General features: G+C 42.9%; 1 protein-coding gene across 1 annotated transcript in view; it reads right to left on the bottom strand.

Moving 5' to 3' along the window:
- Positions 1-14202, bottom strand: part of CACNA1I (calcium voltage-gated channel subunit alpha1 I) — a 208423-nt gene that overhangs the window by 71244 nt on the left and 122977 nt on the right. The window contains exons 9-14 of the mRNA XM_048499231.1: positions 11896-12047; positions 9620-9805; positions 7119-7236; positions 6546-6701; positions 5750-5831; positions 1654-1826 (exon numbers count right to left, since the gene is read on the bottom strand). Coding sequence (XP_048355188.1) covers positions 1654-1826; positions 5750-5831; positions 6546-6701; positions 7119-7236; positions 9620-9805; positions 11896-12047 — 867 coding nt within the window. The remainder of the gene's footprint in view (positions 1-1653; positions 1827-5749; positions 5832-6545; positions 6702-7118; positions 7237-9619; positions 9806-11895; positions 12048-14202) is intronic.

Below are 14202 nucleotides of genomic sequence, written 5' to 3'. Positions count from 1 at the left end.
AGATCCAAGAAAGAGTTCAGCGCCCCAGCCCAAACATGAAGGTTATGTACTAGCATTTTCAGTCTTGGACTCACACCCAATGCCTCCTAGAGATGCTTTCCCTCCTCATAGTTCATCTGGAAGGGGTTGCCAATAAAACCAGGGCAAGCACAAAACTTCAAGTAAATGAAGCCTTTAGAAAGTGAGGACAAATATACCTTTCAAAACTCTCTGACTTGCAGAGCCATTCCTGATTTTCAGCCACTGTTGAAAAATTGTTCCTCTTTCCATTAAAAACCCTGTGAGGCCTCTGATTCTTATCAGGTGTCCATGAATTTCCTGGCAGCTGCATCTAACAGCAGCTTCAGGCCACTGTGGAGATCACCACACTGTGAAAGAATATTTGCTCATTTGCCTTCTCAACTCAGATCCACAGGAACAAGAGAGAATCAGCAGACAAAAACCCATGGCTGCCCTAGCGTGGTAGAAGCGCTCAACCTCATTTCTTCATGGGACACTCAGCAATCTTGTCACCCAATACCACATCCCCATCACTGTCTCCCTCGTTTTTTCCTTCTTGAAAGTTTGTCAAAATATGACACAAATTGAGCATTTGAGTTTCAAAGAGCAAATCTCACTTCAGATTGATGTTCATTGCCATAGGAGTACAACGTACCTTGCAGTCTGCATTTACCATTTTTAGCATACATGAGATGACCTATCTTTATATCTTTACATTTTATGCCCATTTTATCCTTACAACAAGGCTGTGCTAGGCAGGTTAAACTAAGACATAATGCCCAAGGCTTCCTATTGAGCTGTATGGCTAGGCAGGGATATAATCCTTGGTCCTTCCTCTCAAGGTCCTCATTTGCTATGTTCTACTGACTCTCCAAGCACCTTGCATTTATTTGGGGAAAGGGAAGGACAACAGGAGATACAAGTTGATAGAGCTGGCCTGGTTCTTCTAATAAAACCACAACACATCCTGGATACTACATTCTGGATACTGGATACATTCTGGATATTTCTAGCACTAACCCCAAAAGCTTTATTGCACAACTCCGGTTCATTTCAGTGGCACTAAACCGGAAATAGATTGTGCCCATTTTTGCCATCTCACACACACACACAAACAATACTGGGATGCAGTAGCAGAGCTACCATGGGGTGGCGGGGGGAGGGGACACAAATGGCCCAGGCGCAGGGGGGCAGAGAATCATTCAGGCCTCCGCAGCCCACAGCAGCCTCCACAGCCTGCAGCAGCCCCCACGGACAGCAGCAGGCTGCTTTTTTTACTTTAAAAAGGAAGGTGAGGGGTGTTTTTTTTGGGGGGGGCGAGGCCACCATTTGCCCCAGGCGCCATTTCCCCTTCCTACTGAACTGCTGGGGTGGGCTTAAGCTATGTGGGAAGTGGAGTGTCCCAGAACAGGATGACTTAAAGGACTGCATAAGCAGCACAAGATGCATGGGGCTGGCTGATCTGGAAGCAGAAACTGTTGACTGCAAGCTTTTACGTGCCAACGCAGTAGCAGAACAGTAGCTTTGATGGGAAAGGACTATGGCTCACTCCCAAGTCAGAGATCTCAGGAATTAAGGATGGGGCTCATTCTATCTAGTACGTTGGCCTTGAAGAGAAGTAGCTTCTCACTTCCCTGGACTGAACTGACTCACCAGAGACATCACGCTGCTTTTCCTGGATTCAAGGGCAACAAGAACTTGCTCTGGCTGCAGAGTATGGCGGGAAGGATGAATAATTCCAGCAGCTGCCCCAGGTTGGTTGAGACAAGGAATGCTGGGGTCAAGATGTCCATTTGGGGTCATAGGAACTGCACAGAGCTTTGGATCTGGCCATGAAAACACAAAAGAAAAAGAGAGACAGAAAGCAAAAAACATTCTTTTTCCCTTTTGGACTGTCTCTTCTTTACTGGCATTGTTTATGCAAGGAAATGTTTGGTATGCTAAGGGTGATGATCCTGAAGAAACTGCCTTCAAGTACTGACCCCAGATCCAGTTCTCCATTTCTGCTATCTCAAAACAGTAATGCCTCTTGAAGACGGAGAAACATAGGAATGAAAAATGTAGCCCTCCAATCACCTACCATCAGCTTCTGCTAGAGAAATTTCTCACATTCCCACAGCTGCAGCTTAGAAGCATTTAATCTCTTCTCCTTTGGAAAAAGAAAACTTATTTCTATAATGCCCATAGTGCAGGGTTCATTTGTTTAGCATTTACCTGTGCAGAGGGGTCCCTGCCATAGGTGTTCCACTGTGGCAGAAGCAGAACCAATGGCAGAATGATGGCTGGGTGCACTGTTAACAATTTGACATTTAAATAAACCAATGCCAATAAATTCTCAATGCCTGACTTTTTCTTTAGAACAGGTGGCAGCTGTAGCTTTGTTCCCTTTGCAAGCTCACACTTACACGCATGAAAAAGTCACAACACAGAACAATAAGAGCAACTGGAAAAGGCATTAACCACCCTGTGGGCGAGTGCTGTGCCCCCTGGATTTGAGTGGCCCATTTCCATCCCCAGACCAGCACAATTGACCTTTATTTGGCCTCTCTAGGAGGCAAGCAGTACCATTTAAGCGACCGTCAGCTTCGTGTCTGATTCCCTGGCAACAGATTGCACCGACCATGGGCATACATTTGAAATATCATAGGTTTTAAGGGCCCGAAGTGACAAGACTCCCAGTCTAGAACACACATCACTCTTAAAAATCCACAGCTAATAAAATAAGCAGTATGAGGCATCAGATGTGTGAATGCAGAGCAAATAAGCAAAGAGTGCTGCACAGAAAACAAAAGGCAATGTTTAACTTAAAGGCAAGCTTTATTTATTGTTACTTTTTTCTCTTTCTCTGTCTGACCCCTTTATGTGTAACCTGCGGGACGCAAAAAATCCCGATCAAAGTCTATCTCACAAAATAACTATTCATGTAGTATTTATGTAGTGATCCCTTGATGGCCGCTAGTTGAACAAAGGGATTCAAGTTGGGATTGGTGAGGGTGGCAATGAAAACTTACTTCTCTGCCATCATTGAATCCTCTAGCAGCCATCCAAAATAATTGTTCTGGGTGGTGAATGGTTTGCTATCCTCCAATCGGGCAAGTTAGAGCCAGTACACCCCCCAGAGATCTGCTGCAACACTTTTGCTAGGCACTTCCAGGATAAAGTCACCCAGATCCACTTGGGATTGCATACCACTTTTCGAGCAGTTTTCTGTGCAAATATTTTCTGCCTCTGACAATGGGGGAGAGGGAGTTAGAGCTTTTTTTTCAGCTAGAGAAGAAGAAAGTTTTTTATTCTATCAATGGCTGACCTGTGCACATGTGCGGACCCCAATGTGTTCCTGCATAGGAACCCACAAATGATCTGGAGGCGGACAATAGCAAACCACCTCTGAACATCTCTTGCCTTGAAAACTGTATGGGGTTGCCATAAGTCAGCTGCAACTTCATGGCAAAACAAAAAGATTAGTGGTACATGGTACATAGGCATCATAGTTTCAGCTGGTTCTCTAAAGCTATTTAAAGAACCTTAGCTACTTAGGCTAATAATCTCTACACAGAACTTATTTTCTTCTCTTGCCATTTAGGTTGGCAACTTCTCACCCAGGCCAACAACTTCCACACAGATTAATCCCCCTCCCCAACTTGTCACTTTGGTTAATAGCTTCCACAAAGAGTGCAGATTTCACTCACACTGTACAGCACCTCACTCAAGCTCCTTCCTCCACACACAAATTGCTGAGCATGAATTCTCAAACAAAATCTCTCTCTAAATCACCCAGTAAACTTCCACCCCCTAGGGTACAGCTACCAACCAGTTATAATACACTTCACTCACCCATCCAGCCTCCTTCTTTATTGCCCTACAGACCTGTGTTTTAAATCACAGCAACAGATATTAAAACATAGAAATCACCCACAAGGTATTTATATGGCAAAACACCATTCCTATGCCTTTTTACAGGATTACTAAGACCCAAGTTTAAGATTCCTTTTTCAGGATATCTCTCGCCAACTACAGCATTTTGTCAGAATAGTTCCCCCCTCCATCATGTTGTGAACAGTAGCCCACTGGTAGGCTTGAATCCTGTAAGTCTCAGCCAATGAAAGACTTTTCAACAGTAGAACAGTAGAGTCCCTCACTTCTCCTCTTCTTCTGCAGCCTAATATGATTCCCACAACACTCCTGGGGGAGAAGAGCTCCATAGGAACAGCATGAGAGGTGTATCAGCATACTGTAGTGGGAAGAGGAAATAGTGAAAATCACCACCTCCTCTTGTTAGCAAAATATATTGTGGGATCAAACCAATAGCTTGTACCCTCTTAATGATTCATATAATCTCCATTGTTATTATCATACACAGCTCGCTGTTTTTCTGCAACCCCATTTAATCCTGACAAACATAGAATGATTCCCTTTCTCTCCAGCCCCTTAGTTGGAATGCTCAAAGTTGTAGATATCCTGTATAACCATCAGCACAAAACTATTAACCATGTTCTGTTTGTACATTGATCTGATCTTGTGAATACCTGCAATATTGGTAAGGTTACCTGCAATATTGCCAGTACCCTCAAAATAATGACTATCACACAAATCCTTCCTGCCTCTGATTTGTGGCTGATTTTATCTGTGATTGAATCCCAGGTTTTATTATATCAAGACAGTAGCCACTGAATATTTTAGGCAGATTTTTTCCCCATTTGTCTGATTTGCTTCTGCAATTTGGACACTAGGGGTCTGATTAACCCTCAATGTGGGGGACCAAATCCATCAGCATCTTTATCATCTTTATCCGAGTTCACATAAACTCAAGACAAATCATCCAACCATGCAGAGTATGTCAACCCTGTCTGGAAAATCACCTTCCCAATCTGAATCAACAGCCCTTCCTATCAGACAGAAGAAAAAACACCATGACATCTGAGCTACAGCATGACCAAAGGACTCTAAAAGTTATTTCATAGTGCACTGCAACAGCACTACCTCTAGCAACCAGAAACGCAAGTACGAAGCTTCCCTGTACAAGAACGCAGTCTTTGTGGACTTGGACCATACCTTGGAGAAAAGAGGAAGCTTCCCAAGATCTTTTATGCTTTTATAAAATACAGGCTGTAGGAAGGACTCAAGATTATTCAGCTGGATGCTCCTCTTATTCAAGGAAACTAGTTGGTCATGCTAAAAAAAAACCCTCTGCAGCTAAACTTGGGGAATGGAATGAAGTGTACTTATTAAGGACCTCTTTTTAACGCCACATAATAATTTACACATTCTTGTTGCAAACTGAAGCTGATTTCAAAAGTCCTGAGCAAAGCAGTTTTGAACCCTTCTCCCACTCTTGGTAAACACATGTGAAAAAATGAAAAAAAAAACAGTTCTAAACTAGGAATTACAAGAGAGGGACCCATGAGGATTCCCAGGGATGGTCTCATTTCTCCTGTATCTTCCTTTCCACCCTACCTCCATAATGCTGTTAAATGACCCTGTGTATCCTCATTCTTTTTCTTCTGTCCTGCCTCTTTTTCTGCTACCTCCTTAAGTTTTATCTATCCCCCTCCTTCTCTTTCCTTTCCCTGCTTCCTTCCTTGTCTAAATCAACAGATGACAGGAAAGCTGATTCATAATAATATTTGAAGTTTTCAGAGTGCCTGTGCTTTAGTCTTAGAGGCCAACATATTCTATGCAAGACACATCCCAGCTCGGCAAATCCCATTGCTATAATGATTGTTCAGATTCTTAGACCCATTGATCTTACCCAAGCTGTCCAGGCACTTGTCAAACTCCTCTATGTTTGACGAACTCTGATCCTCATCTGAATACGACCGGTTAGCATCGCCCTGAGTTGGGAAAATAAATGCAAAGACCTGGGAATTGTGAAGAGTGTTGTGAGAACAAAAAAATACTTTCGCCTGCAATTACAGCATTTTGTTGCATTGCTAACTAGGAAATCTTCAAGGCTGGAAAACCTTTCCATGGAATTAATAAGTTTATTTGCCACTGGTTGGATGCTGTTAGGTGAAAGGCAGGTCCTTCCCATGGCTCTCAGGCCTTCCAGAGCCTCTGGAAGTTCTCCCACAGCCATTTTATTCGGGCCCTTTTGCTGTTCCTTCCCTGCTTGTCATGGAGCATTTTTCCTTCAAGTCCTTTAGGACATGAGGACAAGAAGAGAACTTTTTGATAGTCTTCTCCTCTTTCATTACTACTGATGAGTAATTTAGTTTCTCTTTCTATTTTAACATGTAGATAATGGAGTTACTGAAGTAGCCTCAATCTACACTTGAAGGCTACCTAGACTGGAGAAGCCGGTCCCCTATAGTCCAGGAGACACTATACAAATTTGCATAGTCTTGCCTGCACTGCTGGAGGTGTGACCTAACCAGCCTGGAAGGCTGAAGCCCCAGTGAAGGAGAGGTGTTGTATCATGTGACATTGCTGAATTTGTGAAGCTCTTTTTTGGAGCTGTTTTAAAGACCACCCTCCACAAAAGCATGTCTTAGAAGACTATTTTCCATAGACCTTCCTCTTAGAAAGCAGTTATCATAGCAACTCACCTCAGCCTGGAATCCCTCCACTAGGATGGCCACCAGCAGATTGAAGAGAACATAGTTGCCAAATGTCATGAGAGCCACAAAATAAAGGGATGCCCAAGGGGAAGTTGAGGCCATGCCATTATACAGAACAACGTTCCAGTCCTCCTGAGTGAGTATCTGAAAAACAGAACCCAACCTTGTAAAGCTCAATCAAGAGCAAATATGCTGCTTTATGAAACTATACTAATTAGTAGTAAAAAATCTCTGCCTGGCCCTTTGCTTTTGAGAGTCTTTTAGGTCCATTCATATGCATATCTCTTGAGATGGTTTCTATGGAAGGGACCACTGGCCTCGCTGTTCCGTGTCAATGCCACAAGTGCTTCATGAAATCTCGTGGGCAGTTTACTGGAGATGAGCAGCAGATAAAATGCAGCTCCTTAGCAGATTTCTGATACATGGCAGCCTGTGTTCAATATAGCCAAGAAAGCACACTTGCCATTGTTCACTTGCCATTCTTTCCCTTACCACCCCATACTTCTGAGAGATGATACCTCCTTCTCACGGCAACCTCCTTTTGTCCCTCCTTGGACTCACCTGGAACACAGTGACAATGGCCCAAAGCAGAGAGTCAAAATTCTTCCGATCTGGAACTGTGTCTCCTGTGTCTGTCCTGAGGCTGAATTTACATCCAAAGATGTGCATTCCCAGGATGCTGTCAGGTTAAAAAAATATATTATCAATACATTTCTGTGGTATTCTAATTTTATCCTGCCTGTCCTCCAGCTCCGATTTGGGAAATACCTGGGGATTCTGGGGGTGTAGCATGAGGAGGGAATGGTTGGGGAAGGAATTTCAGTGGGGTGTAATGCCGTAGGCTCCACCTTCCAATGTGGCCTTTTTCTCTAGGTTATTCTGTTGCTTGGAGATCAATGATAATAGAAGCAAATCTCCAGCTACCCCCTGGAGGTTGGCAACCCTACCGCCAAAACAGAATAAGGCAGTATATATTGATGTAGATATTAAAGACCCAAAGTGGCTTACAACATTATTCTCCCCCCTGCTATTTTATCTTAGTAACCTACTCTCTAAAGGTGATCAGGCTGAGAGACATGACCAGCCTTAAGATCATTCAGCAAAGTTTTTCCATTTTATTTTCACAGCAGATTTTGCAAAAGAATAACTGTTTAGGTAGCTCATTTAGCCCATTTAGACCTGGCCTCCTTCATTCAAATTTAGAATTCTATGCATAATATCATGAGATGTAATACACAGCTGAAGAACTGAGGCTAAGTGAACATGCGAGGCCTCACAGAGTCCCTTTATCCAGACACCACATTGGCTGATCACAACTGTAAATATTTGCATGAGTGTGTATAAACGTGCCTCCCTACTGCATTTCCAGAACGTAGTTCATTTTTGTTTGCCCCAAGGTGTCCTTTGAGACACCTGTGCCTAATTGGGCCCCTATCAGCTTACATGTTTTTTGTTTGTCAGACCTTCATAAATGACTCCCCCCCCCCCTTAACTTTGCATGTACTGGTGTAGAGGGGGAGAGCATGCTTACTTGTGTGAACAGTGAAACATATGAAAATGTAATCTTCACAAATGACCACAGATGGATTCCTCTTGTACTGTTGCACAAAAATTGCTAAGTATGTTGCACCCCTAAGACCATATGTGATGAAAAACTCCATGCTGGCCTCTGCACAAAGAGTGTGAGGCCACTAAGGGAGGCAGGCCAGAAGGAGAACTTTAATATATTCCAGAGAAGAAGCAACGAAGCTGTATGAGGATTCCTTGGGGATGGAGTTGCTAATAGAGTATTTCATAATAGGTAATTATGAGGATACTTTAACTTGCATGAGAAAATTTCATCTGTTATAACGGTAATTCATCATCCCTACTACTTTAAATTTTGAATGTGGGCATGCGCCATCAAGTCACTGCTGACTTCTGGCAACCCTATAGGATTTTCAAGGCAAGAGGCATTCAGCAGTGGTTTGCCACTGCCTGCCTCTGTGTGGGCTGACGGAGTTCTGGGAGAACTGTAACTGACCCAAGGTGGCCCAGCAGGCTTCATGTAGAGGAGTAGGGAATCAAACCCTGTTCTCCAGATCAGAGTCCGTCACTATGCCACCAACCAATAATAATGAAGAATAGTCATGACTAGAAGTGCTGCATCGTCACTAATGTTAGTCTGAAAGCATGTTTGGTCCCATAACCAGACTTTGGGAAAAGTTATATCATAAATGATACTGATCTAAGTCTGTCTTTCATTTCTTGTTGACCAATGCTCCATCTTTCTAAATTCAACCCCATTCCGACTGTATCTATTTCCTTCCCATTTGATGTAGCTTAAACTGGATCCTGTATGGAATTTTAGGTTGCACCCAAGTTGCTGCCAGCCCTAGAGGAAGTATACAGATACTGGTCTCCTATCGTTTGAGGGAGGCAACGTTTAATAGACAAACTGCATACAAGGGGAAGTTGCCCGTATTTTAAAAAAGACTGAAAAAGCAATAATGGAACTATACTGAACATGCAGTGCTGCTCTCAGTTTCATAACAATAGATGGTTGATGGTAACTAAGGAGAACTATTTGCCCCAGAGAGGCTAGAGCAGTGGTTCTCAACCTTCCTAATGCCATGACCCTTTAATACAGTTCCTCATGTTGTGGTGACCCCCAACCCTAACATTTATCCATTTTGCAGATGGAGAACACTGATGCAGAGAATCTTAGGCGACCCCTGTGAAAGGGTTGTTCGACCCCCAAAGGGGTCCCGACCCCCAGGTTGAGAACCACTGGGCTAGAGTGTCTTAAGGACCACATATGTACCAAGGTGAAGGTCCCTCATGTGGGTTGCAAAAATCAGAGGCAACACCATTCCCTTACATGACTTCGTAACCATATATTGGCTTAACCACTACACCACGCTGGCTATCACAATGAAAGGAATAGTGAGAGGCTACTTATTGTACATCGTCTAATTATAATGGTTTGTAATTATTTGTCTCCACTAATAATATTGTCTCCTGTATTTTAAACAACCTTCCAAGTTGTACTCAGAAAACCACCATTCCCCTCTATTTCTTACCTGAATATAAAGATAAACAACATGAGAAGCATGCAGAAAGTAGCCACGTTGTCCATGGTCTTCATTAGCACGACTAGCTGACGCCGCAAGGCAGGCATGAATCTCACCAGTTTCAGCACCCTAAGCAGCCGAAATGTCCTCAGCACTGACAAGCCTCCATCTGCCTGACCGATGATCTCCCAGATACTACAGACAAGAAATGAACAGAACAAGAGAGAAAGTGTGCAAAGGTTGCAATGAAACATTGAGCATGATGACAGAAAGGAGATGAAAGACAGGGTGCAAATTAAACAGAGAGTGTGTTTGAGGGACCTCCAATTAGGGTAAAAAAGACACACATCCTCATTTGTGTGTGTGTATTGGGTGGAGGCACAGAGAAAGGGAGAGAGACAAAATGAATTTCCATATCAATCGCTCTAGCGTATCTTACTATATGAACGAATTTTTCTGTGTGCGTGCATATAAGTAATACAAAATCAGTCTGAATTAATCATGTGTGAACAAAGCATCTCTGTAATAGATAATCTTCTGAGTCAGTGTTGAGAGGATTTTAAACTGGAAAATGTGCATATGCCTGATTGCTCCTGCTATAGGAGAGAATACACTTTCCTCGCAGGGAGTTTTTCAATTCTTGAAAAACTTAACATTTCTGAGTCCAGTGGTGCTCACTCTGCAGTTCACAGAGAGCCAGATTCACAACTACCATCAACCAAAAGAGCATTTACTTCCATCCTCAGTGTGAGGCCTGCATGGGCATGACCAGGACATTCTGGGGGGGGCATGGTGAGGGCGTTCCAGGGCATTCCAGGGAGAGGGCAGGCAGTGCTGCAGCAGGGGCACAGGGCACAGTTTCCCCTCGCTCTGCCCCTGGTGAGAATAGAGATACACCTCAGAAATTGTGGCATATTTCTGCTGGTGATTTCGTGGTGCACAGGGGCTGATCAGACTCTGGAGATTGACTAAAGCCCATGCTGCTTCCAGAGGTGGGTTCATGCAGAGGATGTATGAAACCCAGGTTTGAATCCCCACTCCACCATGGAAGCTTGCTGGATGACCATGGGCCAATCACACACACTCAGCCTAATCTATGTCACAGAGTTATTGTGAAGATAAAACAGAGAGAAGAACAGTGTAAGCTACTTTGGGTATAATTTAGGCAAATAAACAAATAATAAACTTTTTAATGTGGCGAAACCAACATTTATGAAGCTTGAATTGTTATTCAGAGTTCACCGGAAACTTGACAGCAGAGTGGCTGATAAAATCCCTATCTCCTAGTTCTTTGACCCTGTGCATTAACCTCTAGAGTTTTCCTTCTCACCTTTTTGTCCTCAAGAAAGTACAAATCAGTTCATGATCTGCAGATGAATTTCTAATGCAAGGCAAGGCTGTGTTGCTCATGGAGACAACCCTCTTGGGAGCAGGCTGCACCAATGCAAATGTTTGGACTGGGTGCATAAACAGGGCATCTTTTACTGCACAGTCTTGCCAGAGACAGGCCAAGATGTTTCAGAGCTTGAAACAAAAATTCTTAACAGCCCTAGAGTGATGGGGAAAAGTATAATGACAAACTATTGATACTTTGCTGCTGTTTAAGGGTACCTCACATACTAATGCCTGAGGGACTTTGTTTCAAGCTAGGGTGATGCACAGATCTACCAGAGCATGTTTTATAGTTAGCTGTGGTCCCTAGCTTATTTTGGAGTGTGGAGTTGCTAAAATCTCTTTTTTAAAAAAAATATCTGAATCTTGGAATTAAATAAGGAAATGCCTCCGCCCTGCCCCCATCATGCCCCCGCCGTGGTGAGGGCCTGGGAGTTCATTCCCCCCTCCATCCCATTGGTGCTACGCCACTGGTTCAGTCTGAAGTTATCATCCATCAGGCAGGGCTTGGATTTTTCTAGAATTATGCTATAGAGATCAGTTTCCCTGGAGGAAAGAACAGCTTCAAAGGGTAGACTTTATAGGATCACTTTCCTGTTGAAATTCCTCCTCTTCCCATCTTCTGCCCTCCACAAGTACTGTCTCCAAATCTCCAGGAAATTCTCAAGCAGAGGTTGGCAGCCCTATTATCCCAAGCAGTTCCAATTAACAGATCTCAGATAGAACTCCTGAGAAAGTTGGAGTCCTTAAAGTGTTTCATAATCCTAGCATATCCCTGCAGTTCATACCCTACTGAGGTTTCGATTTAACTTATTATCTAGCTTTTTCAGCATGGTGTAGTATTAATCTCTCAGATGGCACAAGACAACTGGTTTTCGAACGTTTTTTGTCACCTGATGATGACGATAATGCTGTCAAAGATGTTGTAAGGGTTGCGGAGATAATCAAAGAGTCCAAAGGCAGCAAGTTTCAAGATCATCTCCAGGGCAAACATGCTGGTAAACACCACATTGCAGATCTCCAAAATGTTGGTTAGTTCTTCAGGCTGCAGGAGATAGAAACAAACAAACAAAAATCAAAAGCAATTCAGAAAGAAAAATAACCAACCACATACTGTTCCACATCATGTGCAAACAATGAGGTCAGCAGGGTGCAGTGGTTCTTTCTGAGCCTTCCTAGGCAATTATTTTCAGAATAATAAATGTACATCAGCAAGTCCCCCCGCCCCCCCACATGATATCCCATTATTCTGTGACCTTTTCTTCCCATTTTTTACCTGGTGACCTTTACATTCTTAAATCTCACTATCACTGTAGTGATCACCTCCAAATAATGATTTTTAGTACTTGCTTTAGAGTTAAGTAAAGGTAAAGGTAGAGTCCTCTGTACAAGCGCCAAGTCATTATTGGTCAAGGGGGTGATGTCACATCATGATGTTTACAAGGCAGACTATCTTTACAACATGATTTGCCATTGCCTTCCCCAGCTGTCTACACTTATCCCCAGCAAGCTGGGTACTCATTCTACCGACCTCGTAAGGATGGAAGGCTGAGTCAACCTTAAGCCAGCTAATTGAAACCGACTACCCCTCTGGAATTAAGAAATGTTATTTCAGTCAGTTTAATACAATAATTCACTGTTGCAAAAAAAGCAATGAATGACGGAGGATTACTATGCTTTTCATTCTAGTATCCCATTTTTATTGTGTTGAAACTCTAGACATTCGGAAACCTGAAACAGATTTACACACCAGCATCCCACAGCAAATTTGAAATTGTTTCTATCTTTGGGGAAGAACCAGAATGTATACTGAAGAACCCTGGGTTGGATCCATGATTGTAATGGCACTCGTAGCAAAATGACACTTTAGTAGGCAGTGGGGATTTTTAGGCTGATGATGCCCATTAATTTGCCCACCACACTGTTTCTGAGGGATCCCTGAAATCCAGGAAGAAAATTACAGTGGGAATGCTCAGTGGGAATGTTTTACCATGCTTGCAGTAATTTGGACCCAACCATATATCCGTTAAGTTTGCATCTCACCACTGGAAGCAAAATGACTAGTGTGGGAATAATGGTGCTATTACCACCAGCCTGGAGGTTGTGACAATACACCAGCAAAAAAAAAAAATCAGTTCTGAAATCTAGAAAGATGCCTGTCATTCTCTCTTAAGACACCCTTTCCCTTGGACCCGATAGTGTCTCATTGCATAAATGCAACTAGCAAAATACCTGTTAGTATGATATGCTTTGTATTTCTTACCCACAGAAGTCATGGGAAGTGATACAAACATGTGAACCTAATTTAGACTGTTATAGCATAATATTACATTAATGAGCAAAAAAGCAAACATCTGCACACCCAAGCCCATATCACAGTTCCATAGACTGATGTGCACTCAGTTACTAGCCTTTCACATTGTTTCCATTTTATGCATAATGTATGTAAACAGGTACATTAAAAAGTTCCATTCCTTCTAAATACCAGGCAGCTGAAATGAAGTTGGGAGTACAGAACATCAGCCATGAACAAACTCCTCCTAATGGAATCTGCAGTGATCTGTGCAAGCTAGTACGTAGTAGAGAGAACAATGCTTCATTCTCACTTAAAGGCGGAAAGAGGTGTAAATCAAACTGCTCAACATTGTGTGCACAAGATACAGACAGATCAGGATTTAAATCTGGATCCTTTACCACCAGCCTGGCAGCTGCAGACAATTTCCACTTATTGGGGCAGAAAAATAAGTTCTGCTTCTCCTCTATCCTAAGTGACTGAATGAATAAGCTGGGGCCTGCTCCCCGGCCACCTGCCCTCCAAAGCTTTCTCCTGAGTTTCCATTCCAGTTCCTGAGAGCTTTGTCCCACACAATTATCTGTTTATTTGTACCAAGTGGTTTTGACAACTGCTGTCCAAAAAATCCCTTTTTTCATTCTGAAAAAAGCAAACCCCATTTCTCTTCACAGCCTCCTAATTCATTCCCACACTTCAGTATGATTGGTGACCTCATGCTAATTTGAATACGGAAATGTGGGGGAGGGAAAATGGGCCATATTTCCTGTGTCAGAGCATTTTTATTAAAGTTGCCAGTTCCCCTCAATGCAAAAATATGGAGTGATCTGCATATGTGTTTGTGTCTGAGGGGGAGGAGGAGAAGAGAAAGACTCAATTTTCATCTGTAATTATGTTTGAATAATAAAGC

The sequence above is a fragment of the Sphaerodactylus townsendi genome, linkage group LG06, assembly GCF_021028975.2.
Source record: "Sphaerodactylus townsendi isolate TG3544 linkage group LG06, MPM_Stown_v2.3, whole genome shotgun sequence".
Taxonomy (NCBI): Eukaryota; Metazoa; Chordata; class Lepidosauria; order Squamata; family Sphaerodactylidae; genus Sphaerodactylus; species Sphaerodactylus townsendi.
Note: the sequence above shows the minus strand (reverse complement) of the source record. Positions and strands in the feature narration are given on the sequence as shown.